General features: G+C 38.8%; 2 protein-coding genes across 2 annotated transcripts in view; both read right to left on the minus strand.

Moving 5' to 3' along the window:
• The window catches only part of SLC35D1 (solute carrier family 35 member D1), a 43,825-nt gene extending 34,557 nt beyond the window's left edge, over positions 1-9,268 (minus strand). The window contains exons 1-7 of the mRNA XM_037164890.2: positions 8,721-9,268; positions 7,849-7,882; positions 7,667-7,753; positions 6,840-6,907; positions 5,196-5,267; positions 4,542-4,610; positions 2,359-2,461 (exon numbers count right to left, since the gene is read on the minus strand). Of these exons, the coding sequence (XP_037020785.1) occupies positions 2,359-2,461; positions 4,542-4,610; positions 5,196-5,267; positions 6,840-6,907; positions 7,667-7,753; positions 7,849-7,882; positions 8,721-9,151 (864 nt within the window). The 5' untranslated portion in view covers positions 9,152-9,268. The remainder of the gene's footprint in view (positions 1-2,358; positions 2,462-4,541; positions 4,611-5,195; positions 5,268-6,839; positions 6,908-7,666; positions 7,754-7,848; positions 7,883-8,720) is intronic.
• CUNH1orf141 (chromosome unknown C1orf141 homolog) overlaps positions 9,252-21,900 on the minus strand; it is a 200,771-nt gene continuing 188,122 nt past the window's right edge. Inside the window, exon 18 of the mRNA XM_053655383.1 lies at positions 9,252-9,438. Within this exon, the coding sequence (XP_053511358.1) occupies positions 9,252-9,438 (187 nt within the window). The remainder of the gene's footprint in view (positions 9,439-21,900) is intronic.

Raw genomic sequence — 21,900 nt, forward strand, 5'->3', positions numbered from 1 at the left:
TGCTTCCGGCCACCACAGCCCTCAGTGAAAAGGCACACCTCATATCTAACGGAACAAGAAAAAAGCCACAGGACTGGACAACGCAGGGAGCCAGAGACCTGAGTGTTGTCCATCTCTTAAAGAGGATGACTACACATCACACAACATACACATGCACACACCATCCAGACAACTGACAAATGCCGAAAATATAAATGCCAAACTGTTCTGTTTTTCTTTTCACATTTAAACTGTTTTGAGTATCTTTTACCCTGACTTCTTAAAGAGTGCATAGACTAAAATTTAACTTAGAGCATCAGCATAAGCATGCATTACTGTGTTGTGCTCTTACATGGTGTTGGCCTTAATGCTGTGTAACAGCCCCTGAATCATTTCTGAGTACTTCTGTCTGATTTTTATAGTTTTCCTGTTTGTTTCTCTGGCTGTTAGCTGGCCTTTCATACTGCTGGTAAGCCTCTCGCTGCCTCTACATAGAATGCCGTCCTCTAGTCTGTTGCTCCTAATTCATGAAAAGCAGATCAATATGCTTAAAAGGTCTCATACAAGTAAGTCACAAATTATTTCTGAATATGAAACTAAAGAGCTCTTCTGGTAATAAAATACTACTCAGAAACCCTCTTTGCTTTTTTCTAGGTTCTAGGATGTACTCTAGACTGTGCTGTTGAATAAGGCAGCCACTGGTCATACACAGCTATTTCAATTTCATTATAATTACATTAAACTATCAATTCAGTTCTTTAGTTGTACCAGTATTATTTGTATGCTCAACACCATTATCAAGTGCTCAACACCAATTGTGGCTAGTGTCTACTGTTAATAGCAGAAATACAGAATATTTCCATCATCACAGAAAAGCTCTATTAGACAGTACTGTTGAAACAGCTGAGGCTGCCAGACAAATGAAGTATTACTCATACCTATTTTCCAAGACAACAAATAGACTGAAAGGAAAAAAACAGAATAAAACTAAGTCTCTAACTGGCTCCTTTTCTTAAGCTATTTCAAAAGATAATTTTTTTTAATAGTAGCTTCCATTAAAATGTAATCATCATATGGAGTTATCAAGGTAAGTACATGGAGAACAAGACATAAAAGGTATATTTACAAAAGATTTGTTGGAAACAGATGTATACTGTCCCTAGTTCCTCAAGTATATTAAAAATAAACATTCTAGCCCTGGCTGATATGGCCCAGTGGATCAGGTCGCCAGTTTGATTCCCAATCAGGACAAATGCCTGAGCTGCGGGTCAGGTCCCCAGCTGGGGGCAGCGAGAGGCAACCTATTGATGTTTCTCTCTCTTTCCCTCTCAGAACAAATAAATAAAATCTTTAAAAGATAAATAAACATTCTCTGAAAATGAGAACTATTGGGATGGCCACGTATCTCTCTGGTTCTTTCTGGAGAAGGCAAAGCCCCTTGCCAAGATGAAACAAACTCAATCCTAACACTACTAAAAAGTAGGCAAACAGTGGTATTCATGATCCGAACTCCAAAAATGGACCTGAAATAGTTTCAGAAACACTGCACATATAATAGAGCTGACTGAAAACTAAGCAGATAAGATGATTTGACTGAAGAGAAAACATGGGTAGGAAAATAAGATAAGGCCTTGGTCTGCTACAAGGAGATAAAATACACTAGCTATTCAGGAAAAACCATGGTCATAATATCTATGAAAAATATCTCATGTGGGGCCTCGTACAGGCTACATTATGAAATAAAGGCCAACTCCTTCCATAACAACCCTACAATATGTAACCCTCGGTTCCATATAACTTCTTCTTATACTAGTCTAATCTTATGAGTATACCATCAGGTAGTAAAGCAAGGTGGCTCAAGTAACTTAGCTTTCTGACTTGGTCTAAAAATAAAATTGAGCATGTCTATACTCAAAGTATATAATTAAAAAAAGAAAAGTATACAGTAGACAAACTAACAGCAAATATCTCTAAAGCCTTTGTGTGCAGGCTGGAAGTTGAGAGAAGAGTTAGAAATATATAATTCATGAAATCTAGGCTGGCAAACTCAGTGCTGCCCCGGAGAAAGATCCTAACGCTCCCTAAAGTGTCCCATTATTTGTATGAAAAATACACAAAGTCCATTCTTTTTCTGTAGCACCTTCCAACATCACTTTTCCTCAAATCTGCTCAAGGGCTTCCAGATACTTCTTTCTTACGCAGGTTCCTCACCAAGTCCTCTAGAGTACAGCCATGAACACTTTTGGACACTTTTCTCTACCCTCAGAGATCCTGTTTCTTTCCCAACTCTCCTACATTCTCTTTATTCCCTGATGAACTGACATTATCATCCCCAACATCGGTAAACATCTCTTAAAGAAACTTTATATTGCTACCCACCTTTGAATCTAATTTTTGTTTTACGTATGCACCATTTGCTGCTGTCAGGACATCATTTATCAGAATAAAAATGTATCCTTCCAGATCAAATGCCAAGTCAGAGCTGCAAAACATAAGCAACACTTTAATAATGACTTACATTCACAGAACATGCATTTAATTTGAAATAGGTCTGAATGCAGTATTTGTAAGAACATTTCCTTATTTAGGTACATGAACATTGGGCATTTTATTAACTACTAGTATTTCTTGATTTCTGGTTATAAATTGCAATTTTAAACTCAAAAGAGTCTTCGGAAACAAGAAGCACTAACGCTTAAAATCATTAGCAATAAACAACCATGTCCATTAAACAGCACACTGCTCTGAATTCAAAATCAGACAATAACAAAAGCGACCAAATTCACTATTATAACACATCTGAAGCAGGCAGAAGGCATCAGAGTTCAATTTCACAGGCAAGGTAACCAAAAGGATGAGTCATTCATTAACCTGTCCTTTTCCAAAGGTTCACACAAAAGATAAGACTCTCTTGCACAGGTGGTTGGGCTACTAGATGGAATTTCTGATGTGTGAGATTAAGCTACAACAGTGTCCAAAAGCACACAGTAGGAACTCAAATACTTAAATTGTTTAATGTGCCTATGTGCTATGTTCATTGGCATTAGGGCAACTGAAGTTTTCTAAATTTAGAAGAGATAAGAATTTATTAAACTCAATAAATGAAAATCTAAAAAAGTATCCCTTTGTATTTTAACACCCTAGCTAAATAGTGGGACGACTATATATTTGTATCTATACTACTACATGGAACAAGACTTCTGAGCTCTATGCCACTGCATTTTTAGGGAGAACTAGCCTAATGCATACCCCTTCTTTCAAGCAGCCTGACAATCCCCTAGTTTCGGAAACCCTTCCTCCCAATCTCTTTCCCAAATAAAAGGTTTTAATTGGACAAGGTTGGTCCAGACAGCAATCCTCCTCAGAAACTCTGTAGGCTAGAGTTAGTTCCTGAGGAACTCCTATTGCTTGGCTCAATATTGGATCCCGAAATTTCAAGGAAATGCTTCAGAACTAGCAGAGCACCTCCGAAAGAAAAGTAGGATGCTCATACAGATTTTTTTCTCCTAAGAGGCAATATGTCTAGAGAAAAAAACAGTTAGCTATACAATGAAATTCTAGTAACCAATTATTCTGTCTCCTGCCCCTCTCCCCTTTATAACAATGAAATTTCACTTGGAAATTTATGGTGGAATAAACTTTGACTTACATTTCCCACTCTATCCCATCTATACCACAGGGATATAATGAAGGCAATGAAGGTATAAATGAGACAATCCAAGAGATATATTGTAACTCCCAAATAAAAAATATATGTCAGACAGAATTTGTGGCATTATCAAACCCATATAGGCATGCCCTGGGCTGAGTGGAATGTTGTAGAAGGCTTCTAGCCATCATTTTAATTTTCTGAGGCTTTAAATATACACTTTCTCCATCCATTTGAAAACTAAAACTTAAGGACAATGGAAAAAGCTTTAATAATTTAATAAACTATGTAAGTTATAGCATTTGTGATATATCTTAGGTGAGACCAAATAAAGCAATTCTATTATTTATTATTCTACAAAGTAAATAATTCATTACCACTTGCCTTTTCTGAGACACTATTTTCTTTAGCAGCATGCAAAGTAAAACAATGCTAGATGGTTTATAAAAGCACACAGGCTCTGGAGTCAGGCACGGATTCAAATTCCAGCCAGTTCTGCTATTTATCAGTTGTATCACCTTGAACAACTTACTGAGTTTAGGTTTTAGTTTCCTCAACTATAAAATAGAAAAATTACATCCATACCTTTCAGAGTTGTGAATATATACCTAATATGTATAAAGTGTCAAACATATTGTATGGCACATGATATGTGCTCAATCAGTAGAAAATAATATAATAAATCCAAAAACACATGAATTTAATTTTTAAGAATCTCCAAAATCTGATTTTTGCTAGCCTTGATCTTAATAAACCAAAAAGATTTAACAATTTGAAGGGTCTTTTGGATGCTTTTCAAAGATATAATTCTTATTTAGCCTATAAAAATTGTTCTTATTGTAACTGGTCATTATCGATAATTATTTTGACCATTTCTAACGTGCTCATAGGTTTATATACGCCCACATCTTACCTGGCAGCTACAAAGGCTCCAATAATCATGGCAAATACAGTCATCTTAATACTCCAAGAAAAAGTCTTTCTACAAAATAAAAAAATTTAAATACATAAACAAACTCATTTTACAGCATAGGCAAAAAAAAAAAGGAGAGATGTTTTCATTGAAAAAGAAGCTATAAACAGTCGTATCTTAAATGGTTCCAAGGAATTGGATATTTAAAAGTACCCTTTTGATGAAGCAACTTATTTTATTATATAAACAAGCATCTCAATTTGTCATTATTCTTATCATTTGTTATTATTGAGTTTGAATTTCCGCAAATTGGGATTTGAGCTGAAAAAGGTCAACACATTTGTAGTAAAAGTAGCCAAGCCTGGGACACTATTTAAAAACTATGCCAACCCAGTGGCAGCAGTCGGTAAGAATTCCTGAAAGTAAATCTCATGTTCGGACAGGTTTCTAACTCCAATTCATACCCTTCCCAAATACTGCTCCCATAAACTATCAATTCCTATAGCAAAGGGATAAAGTTGCTCAAACTTTCCAGAAGATAAAGTAGAAGCAAGACAAATAATTTCAACATTTTTATTAGACAATTCTTATGCTGGGTATCTTTTCTAAGTTACTAAAGTTTGTTAAAGAGTAGATACTAGAAATTTAGCTCACTTGAGTAAAACTCCTTCAGCAAACATTGTAAACAAGATGGAGAACCTTCTCAGAACTGTAAACATTGGCAAGCTGCAAAAGAGAAAAGATAATTAGGTAAAATAAAGTTTAATAATTTACTTTTTAACTGTTTTTAAAAGATGCTCCAATTTAGTAATTTAAAATAATGCTAAACTTTTCCTTCTATTATGGTATGATCAAATTAAACCCTTATTTCTCTCTAGAAATAATTCTTATTTGAAAGCCTGAAAGGGTTGCTTTTATAAAACTACTAGAATTAAGAAACACCAAACTCTGAAATAGTAAAGCTCATACATCTATTATCAAAGACTAACAGCCACTTTTTAAATTTTAACTGATTATGTATACCATATACCCTGAAGGGTAACCATATTAGTCTTTAAGAGAAAAAGACCTCTTTCTCCTTTCTTTACTTACTGTACTCTCTTCTCACACCCAACCCTCCAAATATAACACATTTTACAATAACCTTATTTCATGAAACATTCCTTAATTGTCCTTTTATGGAAGTAATTTTGTCCTCCTCTAAAATCTGAAAGTATTTTGCTTGGATTAACAAACATATAGCCTCTTATAATATAGTCACTTATGAATATATCTCATCTCACTGCAAAGTGCCTTATATTTAGCTGGCAATCAAAGATAGGGTGTGAATGAATAAATGAATGAATGAATGACAACAGATGAAAAAGAGTGAACTCTATTAAGCAGCCTTTGCAGCAGGTGTGCATTTCTTTCCAAGTGGGTACTGAGATGGAAAAGGATGCCCTGACCATGACAAATCTGACTTCCATGGAACTCTCTCCAGAGAGATCATCATGGTCATTCTGTCAAGTTTCTTGGGTCTGAAGAAAGAAGAAATAAAGAACACTTTGTCTCTGATCCTCAGAGATTTGCCCATTCTATTTTATAGTCATCCAGTAAGTATTCCAGGGGTTTAGCTCATATGGAAGTGCTGAAGCCATGGGTTTCTGTTAAATGGTTTCCTTGTGTGTATAATTTTAACATCACATACACCCAATACACACTGTCCTCCTTAAGTGGAGAAGCCAACAATTGGAAGGTTAGAGGATAATAAGACAATGTTGTCATGGAGTAGAGAGCTCTTGCTTCTTTCTAAAAGTGATTATGCTGCCTCTACAGTTAAACAGCCATGTACAAAATATTAATTGTATTTAAACCAGGGTTTTTATTATTTTACCTCATGTCAAAAAGGAAAACTACAAAAGTTCTCATATCTACCCTCTGATTTTGCTTGTGGAATTTGTCAAAATATTTATAAATTGTTTTAAATAATTTCAATCCCAAAAGCCTGGTATATATCCTTCACTACTATAGAACTGAAAAAATAATGAAAATCTCCTATCACAGCATTTTAGAACACATTAAGATTTCTATCATCAAACTGAGGGATAAAAACCCAAAACAAACAAAAATTCTCTTTCTCTTTAAACATAAAGAGCTTAAGTTAAAATCTTTAATGTCATCATTATTTAGTAACAGAAGCTTTCTGGTCCTTTCACTTATTTCAAAATCAATAATGATGTGTAAAGTATTTGACATTCAAGTACAGTTTCAAGAATACATTTGTTAACCTCGCTAGTAAAATAAAGTTATCCATACTTCAGTTTCTTTGTGCTGAACAGTCCCGTGATTTGGTTCCCAAAATATAGTAGAGGTAGTGGAAACGTCTAGAAAATTTAAAAAGGAATAACAAAACTCAGTAATAAAGATAGCTAAAACAAGGCCTTTCAAGCAGAAACAGTTTTGTTTATAATGATTAAATTCTTTCCGTCTAAAATATAAGATTAGTTCTCATACCCAATTTTGGCCCCCATATAGAGCCCAAACATTATTCCTGGATAAACAGAACTACTATGGCAGAGACAGGAACGCATGGGCAAGGGGGACAAATATGAATGAGCAGACATGTGGGACAAACATATTATTTACTTTAAAGTATGATAATGGATTAGCCCACAGCTCTAACATCAGCAGAAAAAGGAAATACATTTAATCTTCATGAGGAGTCAAGCAGATACAGACAGAAGAATAAGAATGTAAACCCGAAGAATAATGAATGAAGAATATACTGGCTAGATTAAATGTAGAAAATTAAAAAAAACAGTTACACTCCCACAAAATGTTCATTAATTTTAAAAAACCACATGGTTTCTTGGAGCTTTCCCCCCTTAATTTTAAAGAGCTTATGGAATTTTTTAAAATACATACTTATTTTTATTTAAAGAATACAAATTTTATTTGTTTATTTTACGAATACTTATTTTACTCATTTATTTAAGAATACATATTTATTCTTTATCTTCATTAGACCCACTCTGGATCGGGCGACAATAAGGCTGCACTTTTTAAATACCCAAGGCACAGATAAAAATATATACAGTAACTTCTTTTCAGAAAATAAAGTATTACTTTATCTATCTATTTACCTTTCGAGGTACATTACGGTCAAGGTCAGGAAACTTGACGACTCTGAGCGCCTTTCCCACCCAGAGAACTGCCACTGTGGCCACCATCTGTAAACAGAGAACACAGATTTACTGTTCCACATATAAAGACACACAGAAGTTCTAACGACATAAACCACGTAATGCTGAAGATTCCAACTAACCTGGCCAAGTCCAACACATAGTGAGGAGGGAAATCTACAAAGCGGTAGAGAGAAAAAACAGTGTCAGAAAAACTCAAACGTAGCTCTGTGAATTCAATGTGCATATCGGCAACGTTGACAGGCATTTTGATACAAAACACACCAATGTCAACCCCGATCTAAGGGAAAATCAGTGAGAAAAATCCCTGTAGTCAGGCAACACCGCTGGTTTTGTAGCCTCGGGCGGCCACTTGTCTCATCCTGTCCGGTTCTAAGATTTCAGTCCGCTGCTTGCAACGGATTTTCTTTTTCTTTTCTTTCTTTCTTTCTTTCTTTTTTTTTTTTTTTTTTTTGAAGGAAGTGGAGACCGGGGTCTTTTCAAGGGTTTCACACCTTTAAAGCAGAAATGCTTCTGCCTCCGGGTTCCAATGACGGCATCAGGCTCTCTTTAAATCGGCTTGAGGACGCGCACGTCCCCAGAGGCTGTCAGCGAATTCACGAACGCTGAAGCCCAGTCCCCCGGCCCAGGACGGGGAGGAGAGAGGGCATCCTGCGCTCTGCTCCCCGCCTGGTACACACTGGGACCAACAGGTCACCGTGCAACTTCGCCCCAGCGCTATGACGCGGAGGGTTTCCCGGGCACTGCACGGCGGGCACGGCCGGCAGGCGCGGTCCGAACGCACGCGAGTCGCCCGCACCTAGACCCCCAACCCCAGGCCCGGGCGCCCAGCCCGGTACGTCGCCCCGGCCGCGTGTCAGCCGCTCTCCCCAGCTCCCGGCCAACTCTCTTAAGCTTTAACTTTAGCAGCCCAAGTCCAGGGAGCCGGCGTCCCGCCACTGCCGCTGCCGCCAGCTCCTCTGCGCGGTCTCGGCTGCGGCCGCCTCGGCCCTACCTGTAATTGGTGAGCACGCTCTTGTTGACCACCACGATGAGGAAGGAGCTCACGCCATAAAAGCCCGCAGCCAGCAGCTTCAGGAACACGGTCAGCGTTTCGGCCGACGCCATCCCCAGCTGCTCCTCATGTCTGTGTGTGGAGGATTTCGCGGGGGCTTCTCCTTTAACCCGGGCATGCTGACGTCTATGAACTTCCGCCATAGCTGCGGTGGCGGCAGCGGCCTGGGAGGGGAGCAGCGGACGGGCCTGGCGGCGGGGCCCAGCGGCAGAAGGCCTTGCGGCGGCAGCTCCCGGGGAGTTCGCAGGGCTGGAGCCGACGGACTGGGCCGGCTGCGCGCTCTCCGCCACGACTTCCCGCACTGCCGTCGCCCGTCCCCGCCCAGGGATAGGAACGCCGGAGTTCACACCCCCTGGACTTTGCTCGGGCATTGTGCAACGCGAGGTCAGAGGGCAGGGCCGTGAGGGGATAGGCCTAGGCAACGGATCTAAAGCGCCTGGAGAAGGGGCAGCGGCCACACAGAATACAGGGCTAATGGGAGAAAAAGCCAGAGGGAAACCATTCGGAGACACCAGAACGCCAGACTGCTAGCACCGCCGAGAGCGACGCCGCCACTTTGCGCCTGCGCGCAAGCTTCGCTGGGTTTCTCTGCTCCCGCTCACCTGGGTTGGCGGTGGCTGGGGTTTTCGGGGCTGGAAGCCTGTTCTCCAGATAACTGCTGCAATAAATAATGCAGACCTTCCTTCACTTGATAAAAGTGGCTGAATGAGTGAGAAGTTCACAGGTTGTGTGCGCCTAAGCTGGTTATGAAGGCTCTTTTGGTCTCTCTTGCAGAGCGTCAAAGCCACTCAAAAGTATCAGATGCGAGTCAAAAGTAAATATTCAACTTATCTGCATTGCCTCAGGCTTTTTATATTTTCGGAACCCAGAAAACATCAAATATATATTCTTTGCAAAGCAAGGGAAATTTTTAAAATAAAAATATTGACATGTCCAAAAAGATAATCAAGCACCTTGTGAACTGGTGAAAGAGCAAGGTGTTGGGAGCTGAATTCCAATTCTAGGTTTCCTAGAAATGCCGTCTCGGCTGGGTGCTCTTGGGCCAGTTAGTTGAACTCGCTGAGCCGGGATCTCCTTATCTCTATGAAAGTAACTAGCACAGAGCTAGTTTTCAGGAAATAGTAGCCATTATTATATAACAGAAACAAATCGTTATATTAAGCAAAGAAATGGCACACCTAATTTTAATGTCAAGAAAGAAAAAGAACTTTGAATTACTTCCGTAAATATTTTGTCTATAACTCTTTTTTCCATATTTTTCAATTGTGCTAAAAATATACATAACAAAATGTACCATTTTAACCTGCTTTTTATTATAGTAAAATATGCATGATATAAAATTTATTAAGACTTTTTGAACGTACAGTTCAGGAGCATAAGTACACCAACATTGTGCAACTCTCACAATTACCCATCTCCAGAACATTTTCATCCTCTCAAACTGAAATTATGTAACCACTAAACAGCAACTGCCCTCCACCCCCATCAACTAGGAACCACTCTTCTACTTTTACTCTCTATGTATTTGACCACTCTTGGTACTTCATATAAGTGGAATCATGCAATATTTGTTTTTTTGTACCTAACATTTCATTTAACATGTTTTCAAGTTCATCTACATGTAGTATGTATCAGAATGTCCTTCCAATGTACGCATATTTGTTGGTCTATATCTTTCTACTTATTCTGGGAACACCTGGTTTTCTAACGTTCCTTAGGAACAAGTGGCAGACAGAATGAAGTTCTTAGCATGGCTTATAGGACTTGGATGATATGCTCCTGCCATACCTCCAGAGACAGTCCTCATGTTTCTCTTCTTTAGCTGCCACTAAGTCAAACCACCCATCCCTGAAAAGACACTGGAACCCTGATGTGGGTTCCAGTGTCTTTACTTCTATGTGTTTACTCCCATTATTCCCCCCATCTGGCGTGCTTTTTTTTCCCCCTCTCTCCCCCTTCCTCCATCTCCTGAAGAACTCTTACTTTTCCTTTAATGTTTAGATAAAACATTACCCCCTCTCTGGGTGACTTCCTTCGCACTGCTGTCCACACAATTGGAGAGCACCTCCTTCCTGCCCCTCCCAACCCATCTTTGTGCACCCCCTTTATAGAGGCTCTGAAATCACATGTTTACATGTCAGTCTGTTCTGCTAGACAGTGAGCTTTCTGAGAACTGGGAGAGGCAGCGACACCTAGGACAGTTTAGATGTTTTTGTTAAGTGAACCAATGAACGGTATAACTTTTTAACAGTGAGGAAAATGGCCAAAATTGTTTTTTAATCGCTAGTAGCAAAAGAAAAATAACTAGAAAGTTATATTTTGAGAAACATCTTTTGTGAAAAATATCAATGTCCCTCATAACAATAGCAAAGAAGCAAAAACAACTCATATCTCATCAGTATCTTTCCCTCTTTCTCTCCCACGCCAACCCCTTCTCAGAAAGTTCAATTGGTAGCAGTTTGGAGGCTGCGCTTAGAGCCATTTTCTATGCATGTATGAATACATATACATATACATACCTACATACAAATATTTACACACATTTTATACATTTTTTAACATGCATGGAAAGAACTAGGGAAGAATGCTGATCTCAAACCAGAGACTGCTTCTGACACTAATTTTGTGACCTTGGACAAGTTACTTAGTATTACTGTACTTCAATTTCCTCATCTGTAAAATGGGGATAACAATAATATGCAATTCAGGATGGCAGTGAGAATTGAAGGGGATAATAAGGTAAAGTACTTAAAATATAGTACATACTTTATAAGTGTTTATAATAATAATTACTGTTATTTTCATTATTATCATTCAGCCTTTCTCTTTTCACTTAGTGTTCTTCAAAGGCCTTTCTGTGGCGATACAAAAACTCTACCGCAGCCCTGGCTGGTGTAGTGGTGGTTTGAGCCCGGTCCTGCCAACCAAAGCGTTGCCAGTTGGATTCTCAGTCAGGGCACATGCCTGCGTTGCAGGCCAGGTCCCCAGAAGGGAGTACAACCACACATTGATGTTTCTCTCCCTCTTTCTCCTTCCCTTCTCCTCTCTCTAAAAATAAATAAATTAAATCTTTTAAAAATTGTTAAAAAAAAACTCCACCTCTTCTTTTTTGAGAAAAAAATGGCTGCAGAGAATTGTGTAAGCTACATGCATTTGTAACCCTTCCTGTGGACATTTAGGTTGTCAGTTTTTCAGTTTGTAAACATTAGAGCCTTTATTATCCTCGTCCATTCAACTTTGTACAAGTTTCTAAAAGTGGAATTGCTTAATTAAAGTCTACAATTGTTTTTTTTAATTATAGAATTAACAAATTGAGCCCCAAAGAGGTAGTACCAATTTTATATTTCCACTAACACTATCAAAATAAAACTACATAGTAAAGTCATATGGTAACAATGGATATCATTACAGGAAGCTAGATAATAGTTCAAGTGCTGCCCTGTGGAGTATGAAATGCTAGGTGTAAATTTCTGCTATTGATCAATTGCAGTTACACAAAATGAAATGAAAATAAATCTCTTGAAAATACTGAGCCAGGCAACTACTGTTCTTTTTCTCAGCATGATTACATTATTGCTTAACAAATATTTAAGATCTACCATAGACAGGGCAAGAACTGCATTGGGTTTTCTCAACACCGGTAATGTATGGACCTTCAGTAAAATGCTGTCACAGTCTAATGGAGTCGAGCATTCACAATAGGTGCCCACAAAGATAAGATGGGTGCCCATACCCTACTAGGGTATTTAAAACAGGTATTTAGACTTTTAGGTACTTACAGGTATTTTAGGCACTCCAACCTATTTCCTAAAATCAGTAATACTAATCACATAATTATATGTGGGGGGTTGTATATTACTTAATAAACTTGAATAAAGATTGGACCATATCTTAAAAAGTTGAATAAAATTGGAAAGACTAGATTTAAATGTTCTCATTGATACAATATTGTCTGTATATATTGTATATCTTGATAGGTGGAATTACCAGCAGAAAAACTTCCTCGTAATTAAATCATGTCTTTTTATCAAAACATTGCTTTAGCCATCATGTTTCTCCACGAGGGAGACTGATTCTGTATACTACTTGTTAATATGACTCATATTTCTTTTCCTTATACTTCTCATTTTTCCCCTTGGCTCACTGCTCTTATACTGGAATTATAAGAGAGTCTTTTGGTATTCATTTTCATTCACCAGTTTCTGTTTAACTCCCAGGCTAGTTCATACCCAATGCCATGCTATGTTGCACCACTGATTATTTTGTAGCCAGGGAACAAACATCTGTGTTTTCTATTTGAGCTTTTAAAATTCTGAGAAGCCAAAAGCATGACAGGATCATGGAGCTTCTCTGTGGCTCCTCATACTTCTCTATGTTGGCCTGGAAGGAATAAATTTATTGACCACTGATGGTGAGTCAGGCAATGTGCTACAACTGCAATTCATCCTTACCTATGTAGGAAGTAGGTACCATGAAAAAACGAATGAATAGGAAAACAAGAGCCAAGAGGGAGTATTAGGCATAACCTGAGTCCCACGGCTCTAAGGGACTTACATATAGATTTAGCCCTAGTCTGTGCTTTTCCACTAGATAATCCTGCTTCATTTTGGGTAGGTGGACATACTTGCTTTTAAAAGATGTTCTTGTAATGTCATTACCTCCTTCATTTCCCAAGTTTAGTGTTTATCAACACTACAAAGAAGAATAACCAGGATATAAAAACAGCAATCTATTGAAGTCATAGTCAGTCATAACCCATTCACAAATACTAGCATACTAGACATCAAATTAGGCATTTTGGGAATATAAAGACATTTTAAACTCAATATGTTTACAACTGAATTTCATCCTAAGTCAACGTCTTTGAATCTTCTATCCTGGTGGACTGGCCTTACCATCTACCTATTCACCATGGCTCTTCTCTCTCTATAACTGCCCCTCAATCACTCTTCAACTCACACCAAACTCATTTTAGGCCCTCCACTACACTGACGCTGCTCAGTCCTAAGTCACCAATGACCTCCATGGAAATAAACCCAGGAGGCAAGGCACTCAGTTCTTCCCTTGCTTGACCACTCTACAGCATTTGCACTTCTGTCCTTTATCTGCACCCTCTTCCTTTGACTCTTGAGATGCTACAGTCTCTCAGAACATCTCCTGTTTCTCTGGATGCCCCTTCTCATGTTGTTTTGCTAGAACTTCCTCTTCTATTCTATATTAGCTCCATGAGCAAGAGTGGATACAAGTTTTATGAAACTTTTTTGAGACTGCTTTCAAAAAATGCAAAATTAGGAATGTAAACTGAAGCACAAAAATAGATATCTACTTAATATAAGAAATCAGAACTAACAAAAATTTTAAATATGACAAATGGCAGAAAATTTATATATTTTTACTGTGTCAATCATAGTTCTGTAGTTTTTTCTATACTGTAGGCTGCATATTTACTGCTTCTGTATGTGATAACAATTTTTGTGTGTGTATTTATGTATATAATCTCCATCCATCCCCAGGTATGAAAAACTCTGGCCATAGTCATCAAGCTAGCTAGAATGAACTAAGGACTGCTAAGGACTGATATAAGAGCAATGCAACCAATCAAGTGTCTCCTTGTTCATTGCCAGGGGGGTTATAATATATTTTTGATAGAGGCAATAGAAGAAAAATAATTCAGTCTCTTTTTCTAGCATAATTTGACCAGTTTGTTTTTATTATTAATAAATGGGATTTGCAAAACCTGTACCCTCACACACAAACTCACTGTAGTGCTGCTGCCAATGTACTGTACAAACACATACATTCTGATGAGTTCCATTTTGCTTGATTACATCAAAACAGAAGAAATGTATAGTACTTTTATAACAGTATATGTTTCATTACTAATTGCAAATGACAGACAACTTCTGTTTTGACTAAGTATGGATGAGGCCCAAATTCTCTGCAAATAATTGTACTTGTCTGATGATTAGAGGATTCAGCTATAACTTTAGACTCTGTATGACTTTCAGATCTTTTTTTTTTTCATCTGGCCACAAAATTTTGGAACTGGCTGCTGTAGGGCACATTTTATCTTTTTAAGGTTTTATTTATTTATTTATTTATAGACAGAGGGTAAGGGAGGGAAAAAAAGGAGAGAAACATTTGTGTGAAAGAGAAATCAATAGGTTGCCTCTCACATGAACCCTGAACCACAAATCAAACTGACAACCTTTCACTTTGTAGGACAACACCCAACCAACTGAGACACACTGTTCAGGGCCACATTTTATCTCATAATATGTCCTCTGGGCCTGTATCTTGTATTCAAGATAAAGTAGCATAGGAGACAGTTGGAGTCTTCTTGGGCACCATTCCTACATTAAAACACCTGAATAAGTTTATATAGAAGTGAGTGCATACCATGTACACATACATCTTACTAAACCCAGACAAGATATATCTTGAACTCAATTTCTCCATAGGAGTTGCAAAATACCTTCTGTCACTCAAATGTTATCTGACATTAGGGGAAGTATGATGATAGAAAAATTGGAGTGGAAAGAGACAGCATTCTTAATCAACTGCAAATGAAATATCTCACATCTGTGAATTTTATACAATGCATAAAATATATAAACCAGGTGAACATTTTCTAGAGTCTCTCTTAGAGTCCTAGAAAAAGTATATATGAGTGATGGGCATGAAGCTTATGTTTCATTAGCTTTATTGTCCATGTCCCTGAGAGTGGAGGACTTTTTCTCATTCACAATTCTATTCCTGGTACCTAGAACAGTGCCATACAATACACACATGTTAAAAGAGAGGTAGGAAAGAAGAAAGAACAAGTAGGGGTGTTCTTTTCATAATTTGAATTACAAAAGCATATGTCTTCTCCACACATGGCAGAAAATAACTGTTATTAGAGTAATTTCCAAGGAAAAACAATACATTGGGCCAGGTGAGGGAATCTAGGATCCTAAACCACTCCACACATTAAGGTAACATGTCAATACAGGGAGGTGATGGACTATTTGGACTCTGATGTAGGCAGAACTATGGCCTGGGAGAGGGAGGTCCTGGGATGGAAAATTGCATAGAGTTAAAGAGGAAATTAAAGTAACGATGTAGGATTTATGTTCATATATACATCCATGCAAGCATCTTCAGGAAATGTTGAGATACTGCAGGCTTCTCCTGATGACCCTGGAAAGGCCAATGTTGTCTATTAGTTAACATAGCTGTGTATTTATATTACCTCATTAATTCTACTTAGGGTTGATATTCAGAAGCAACACACCAGAAAGGTCACTCTATAGCTGAAATATATAAATATTTCTATAAGTGCTGGTAAACAGTAAATGCCCTGGTCCTCTGAGACTCAATGTACTGCCACCGTCAGCCTAGCTCCTACTCTGGGATCCCCACAAACCAGCAAACAAAGGAGAAAGTGTAGGAGTGACATCCTGCTTCAGGTGTAAGTTTGGTTGGCCAAAGCCTGTACTGTGCTCATTAAGTCTTGTACATAATCCTTCATCCTACTAAGCAATCAATATAGCTACAGGACAGAAATCAGGAACTGAGAAGAGGCCTAGTTTCACTCTCCTGATACCTAACAGGTTAGCCTAAGAATAGAGTAATACAACCTTATTGCTTAGACTGATTGTCCTCCCTAAAGCTGAGCTTTCCCAGGATGGAGCATTGTGCAGGTAGTCAGCTTCTCCATCAAATTAAATGAGGACGTAAGCCAAGTCTGTTCTAGTCACTGTTATATTACCAGCAACTAGCACAGTGAAGGCACATAATTGGTACTCAAACATTTTTTTATTAAAAGTTGAAGAAGGTAGAAATGTAAAGGTCTAAAACTGAAAATATCATCTAAAATGTTGAGAAAAAAATCATCAGAAGTTTTCTATGATATGTAGATGGAGAATCCAAGGCAGGCCAGGTTGAAAGTCTTGTTGAATCAGCCACACGTGTTGTCTTGTAAAACTGATTGCAGAACCCTGGCCTCTTCTATTGCCCTCCAACGTTCTTTTTACTACACTGAACTCCTTTTATTAGATCCAAACAGACAAGTAACCCAACTTGGATTTCCTCACAGGATGGAGAAAGTCAGAGGTGATTAGTATTATCACCCTCATGGGAACTGGAAATTTTAACTAAACTCCAGGATTACATGAGAAAGTAGCCTCATATTACAGCTGTGATTGGTTTTATTTTCCTCCTATCCTTGGAACTGGTGGGCCAGGTGAAACCATGAATTTGAGCACAGTGGGAGAGTTTGAAACAGCCCCCATGGACTGTGTGAAGGGATGTGAACAGGAGTCAAATGAGAAGCTTGCTGAGAGCTGAGAGGATGAAGTTGAAGTTAAATAGAATGACTGTGCACGGACCCACTCAGCATGGTGGATTTTCTCAGCAATGTTGACAACAATAAAGAATTATCCAGCCCAAAATGTCAATAATGCTGAGTCTGAGAAACCCTGCTATAGAACCATTTTAAGTGTTTAATGGCCACGTGTAGCTAGCAGTTATTATATTGAACAACACAAATATAGAACCTTTCCATCACTGCAGAGCATTCTGTTGATAGCTCTGGCCTAGAAGATTTTCAAGATCCTTTTTCAATCTAAGGTCCTAAGCAACTCCATGAAAGAAAAGAGGAAAAGAGCAGGGTAGTAAGGATGTTGGGAGAAAAAAAATAAGCAAAAGAATGAAATAGAACTGGCTTTAGAGGCCTTAGTTACCAATTATTGCCACTAAACACGTGTATTTCATATCTGAAACAGAGAGTCTGTACTTAGTTTCTGGTTCACACAAAGGTCTATGCTTAGGTTTGGATCAAATTAACTATTGACAGAAATAAATTAGGCATGTTGACAAACTAAATGCCACTTTGGAATCTACATTGTGACTACTGGCCTGATCTGCTCTTTGTTCCTTCTTTGTTGTCACCCCACAGCTATAGCTATCAATGCAACGTCCCACCTATTTTCTGGGCAGAGAACATATAGAATAAAAGTCTGGTAAGGAGTGAAAGTGGTGGTAAATTGGATTTACATGTAATAGCATCTCCTCAGCTTTAATAATGACTGGTTTTGATTCTCCCTTTGGGCACTGAAATAAAATACCTTCCTGCTCACACCGCACCTGTGTCTAATCCTGAACATCTGACTCCTAGAGAAAAATGAGACATCTCCAGTGTCTTAAAATATCTGAACGGCTTCCAGGAAAAGGAGAAATATTTTTAAATCATCCAATAGCCATTCCAGCATTTGTGCGGTAATATTTTGTAGTGGTTTTAATTTGCATTTCTCTGATAATTAGTGACATTGAGCATCATTTCATATGTGTACTGGCCAGCCTTCTGTGTGTCCTCTTTGGAGAAGTGTCTGTTCAGGTTCTTTTCAAACAAAATAGAATCGGACTCATAGATACAGAGAACAAACTGACAGCTCTCAGAGGAGAGGAGGGTTGGGGTGCTGTGTGAAAAAGGTCAAGGGATTAAGGAAAAAAAACCCCAAAATTCCTGGATCAAGTGTAGTAGGTCAAGGTAGTTCAGGGGCAGGCCACAGATTTCTGAATTACTGTAGTATGAACTTCCTGATAGTATGTGCTGAATATCTTCGTTGATTCTCCAGTTTACTCATGAACCCATCTTGGTGCCCTGGGAGGTTTTATTTCTATGAATTATCTCAATGGGCTCTCTGAATTCAGGATGGGACTAGAGTGAGGCCAGAAAGGCACCTAGGGCATGACATTTAAGGAGGCACCCACTCTCAGGGCTCACCCTGCACCGCAGGGCTCTGACAGGAAGTGTCTCCTTACATTCGTGTCCTAGGCATGTCTCTTGCCTCGTTTTAATGCCAGCCCTGTCTTAACCCTGGACTTTTGGTTGATATTAGCCAATGGGAGGCACTACAGGCACCAGAGGGCAAAAGGAAAGCGGAGGTCCAGAGTATTTATTAATTCCTCAGCTTCCTCTCTGGGGCATTACCATGGGCTGCCATAGTCCTTTCTCATCATCATTCCTCTGTGGGAGATCAGAATGAGCCACCCCAGGATGTGCTTGTGGTATTCAGGTTGTTTTGAGAGCAAGGGGCAGTTTTAGCTTCAGGCTCAAGAGAAACTTCTGCCCCTCCTTTGACTACACAGAAGAACTTGAATCCAGGCCTTGCCCATAATAAGAAATTATATAGGTAACTTCCTCTGACCTATATATAGGGTAAAGCAAACTTCTAAGTACTTAATGTAATTACATTATAGACATTCTTATCATCCAGCAATGACCCTTTGACCCTCCGCGGCACATTACCTCCCTAGCTCAGGATGTCCTATATACTTTAATTCCCTTTCCTGTCTCTGACTCTCTCATATATGCGGGTTCCCACAGGCATGTATTAAATTTGGTTTCTTTCTCCTGCTAATCTGTTTCATGCCTGTTTATCAGACCAGCCAAAGAAGACTCAAGGGTGAAGTTTGTTCTTCCCCAATACCTCTAGTCCGCACTTTCCTTCAGCCCCATAAGGCCTAATGTGGTTACTAGCTCCAGGCATTACATTATCCCTTGTCTCCTTACACTCAGCTGATACCTTGTAGCCACCTACTGAGCTCTCCTCAAATTATCTACTTCATTGTGGATAACTTTTTAAAAGTTACTGATTTTTAAAAACTACTGATTTTTAGAGAAAGAAACATTGATTGTTGATTCTTGCATGTGCCCTGACAGGGGATCGAGACTGAAACCTTGGCATATTGGGACAATTCTCTAACCAACTAAGCTACCTGGCCAGGGCCATTGTGAATAATTTTGACCATCTGATGGTTGTCAGGTTTCTTGGCTGCTAAGCAGTTAGTAAGATATGGAAATGGCATGAGCTGTTTTAAGAATAGTGACTTCATTCCCTGCCAGATGGTCAGAGGGCAGCAAAGTGTTGAAGGTGTTCTCTGCTTCCAAATTATGTGACGATGATTTTCTAATCATGAAGGCTGCATAGTCCTACAAAAATCTATACTACTAGTATGTGTGTGTGTATGTTTTTAGGAGTGAAGGGGATAGGGGAAAAGAAGTAGAAGTGAAAAAGGAAAAAAATTATTGCCTTGCTACCAAATATGTAGTAAGTGGGAAACTTGGTGGTGGTACCTGAAAGAGACATCCAGGTTAGTGAGTAAGAGCAGTAGAGTTAAGGGACAAATTTTGCTGGATCAAATGTGTCAGAAAATTAGCAGAAATTTAGGTCTGCTTTTTAAAACATGAGTACCTGGCTGTGGAACCCTGGAAGAAGTAAACTCATCTTGTGATCCTCAGGCGTAGATTCTAAATCAGGTTTACAAAGGCTATATTGCTCTGTGTAACTGTCCATAGAAGAAACATCCAAATCTGTAAGAATTTTTATGAATTTATTTGAGGCAAACTGATGACAATTGCTGGGAAGCAAAATCTCAACATATTGAAAACATGCTCTGGAAAATGGCAGTTTTACCATCTATTTTATACATCAGAATCAAAAGGGAAGATGTATAGGGGTTAACAGGAAATCTACCAGTGATAGATTAGGGAGGTGGGAGAAAGCAAAGTGGCGAAATCTCTGAGATTGGATAAAGAGTAAAAATGAGAGACACAGAACTTCTTTTACATTGGTAGGTATAGTATAGTTAACAACACTTACAGCACATAAAGATTGTAAGCAGAACAAGATAACAGCATTCTGGTGGGAGGTCATGTCCTAAGAGGTCTGGAGAAAGGAGGATTGCGCTGACATTTCAAAGGTATATTATCATAGACGCAAAAAAGACAATAGACAGGCTCAGTTAAGGTAAAGACTGACCTTTCTCGAGGACAATACTAGCCTAGGACATGACTATCCACCATGACTTGTTTTTAGTTGGGAAGTTTTAATTTCACACTATCCTATATGGTTACTCTAGGTCTCTGAGTTTGTAAGGCTCACCATGCCGGCCTCCCGCGAGCTTGTCAGATTTAGTATGTGGCCTCTTTTTCATCCACATAACATAAAGATAAACTCCCAGATGTGCTCCTTATCCTGAGACAGCATAAGGACTTGGACCTAGGGATGGAAAAATACCCAGTGGCCACGCAGCCAAGTTAAGACCAGTTGGCCAGAAGGAATGCAGGATAAGCTGATGGCAAGAATCTCACTACCCCTCCACTCCTTATTCAAAAATGCAGAGGTAGCAGATTTTATTTCTCTTCAAAATGCTTGCTTCCTAACAGATATTGAAACTACTGACCTGCAAGCACAGTTGATTAAAATTTGACTCATATATGACCTTCTTAATGTGCCAGTAATTAACAGTCTGCCATCTTGCCCTACAGTGCATGAATATAGTTACCAGGCAACAGAGCTGGATAAAGAAATCACCCCACCTTGAAATAAAAAATTCGGCAAGCCCACCTTTTTCAAAAAGCCTGCCTTTTCTCACAGCCTGTTTATAGAAGTAGCCAAGCAAAGGCAGATCCCGAGTCAGTGCTTCCTTTCCTCCGTGCTGCCTCCTTGTGCTTAAGCATAAGCTTAATTAAATCAAGTTTCTCTGGGATTTCCTCACCATTTCTATCTTAGAAAATCAAGAACCCAAAAGCCAGTAATAATAATATGGTCAAGATGGCGAAATGTCATCTCAAATGTAGTGATGCATATTCCCCAAAATAGGTATTCCTTGTGGGTAGAGAACTTATGTTAAATTTCTAGTCACCATGCTGGAATAAGTAGGATCCTAAGTTCAGCCCAAGCTAGCATTTTAGGAGCTGGAGCAGGCATGGGAATAGGCGAAGCTGGCCTAGTGTGTCAGACTTGGAGATCGGGAAGCAAGGGAGTCTGAAGACTGGCAAACAGTCGGAATTGCTCTGACGGTTCTCTTCCTGCCACCCCATCCGTATCCACACTCATTGTTATGAGATGGAATCAGTATCCTTGATTACAGGCATTCAGGGAAATTACATCGGAAATTATATGCTGAAATAAAGAATAATGCTCACCTTTCCCCACTGAAATTTGGAAGTAATTGGGAGATAGATACCAAAGGTAGATTAGTAGCAATAATAAAACAGTTCAAACTTTTTGGAGAGAAAGGTTTACATTTGAGAACTAAATTGACTTGTTTAGAACTGTGTTCTGCATTC

This window comes from Artibeus jamaicensis, unplaced genomic scaffold (assembly GCF_021234435.1).
Source record: "Artibeus jamaicensis isolate MK-2021 breed Jamaican fruit bat unplaced genomic scaffold, CSHL_Jam_final scaffold_1019, whole genome shotgun sequence".
Taxonomy (NCBI): Eukaryota; Metazoa; Chordata; class Mammalia; order Chiroptera; family Phyllostomidae; genus Artibeus; species Artibeus jamaicensis.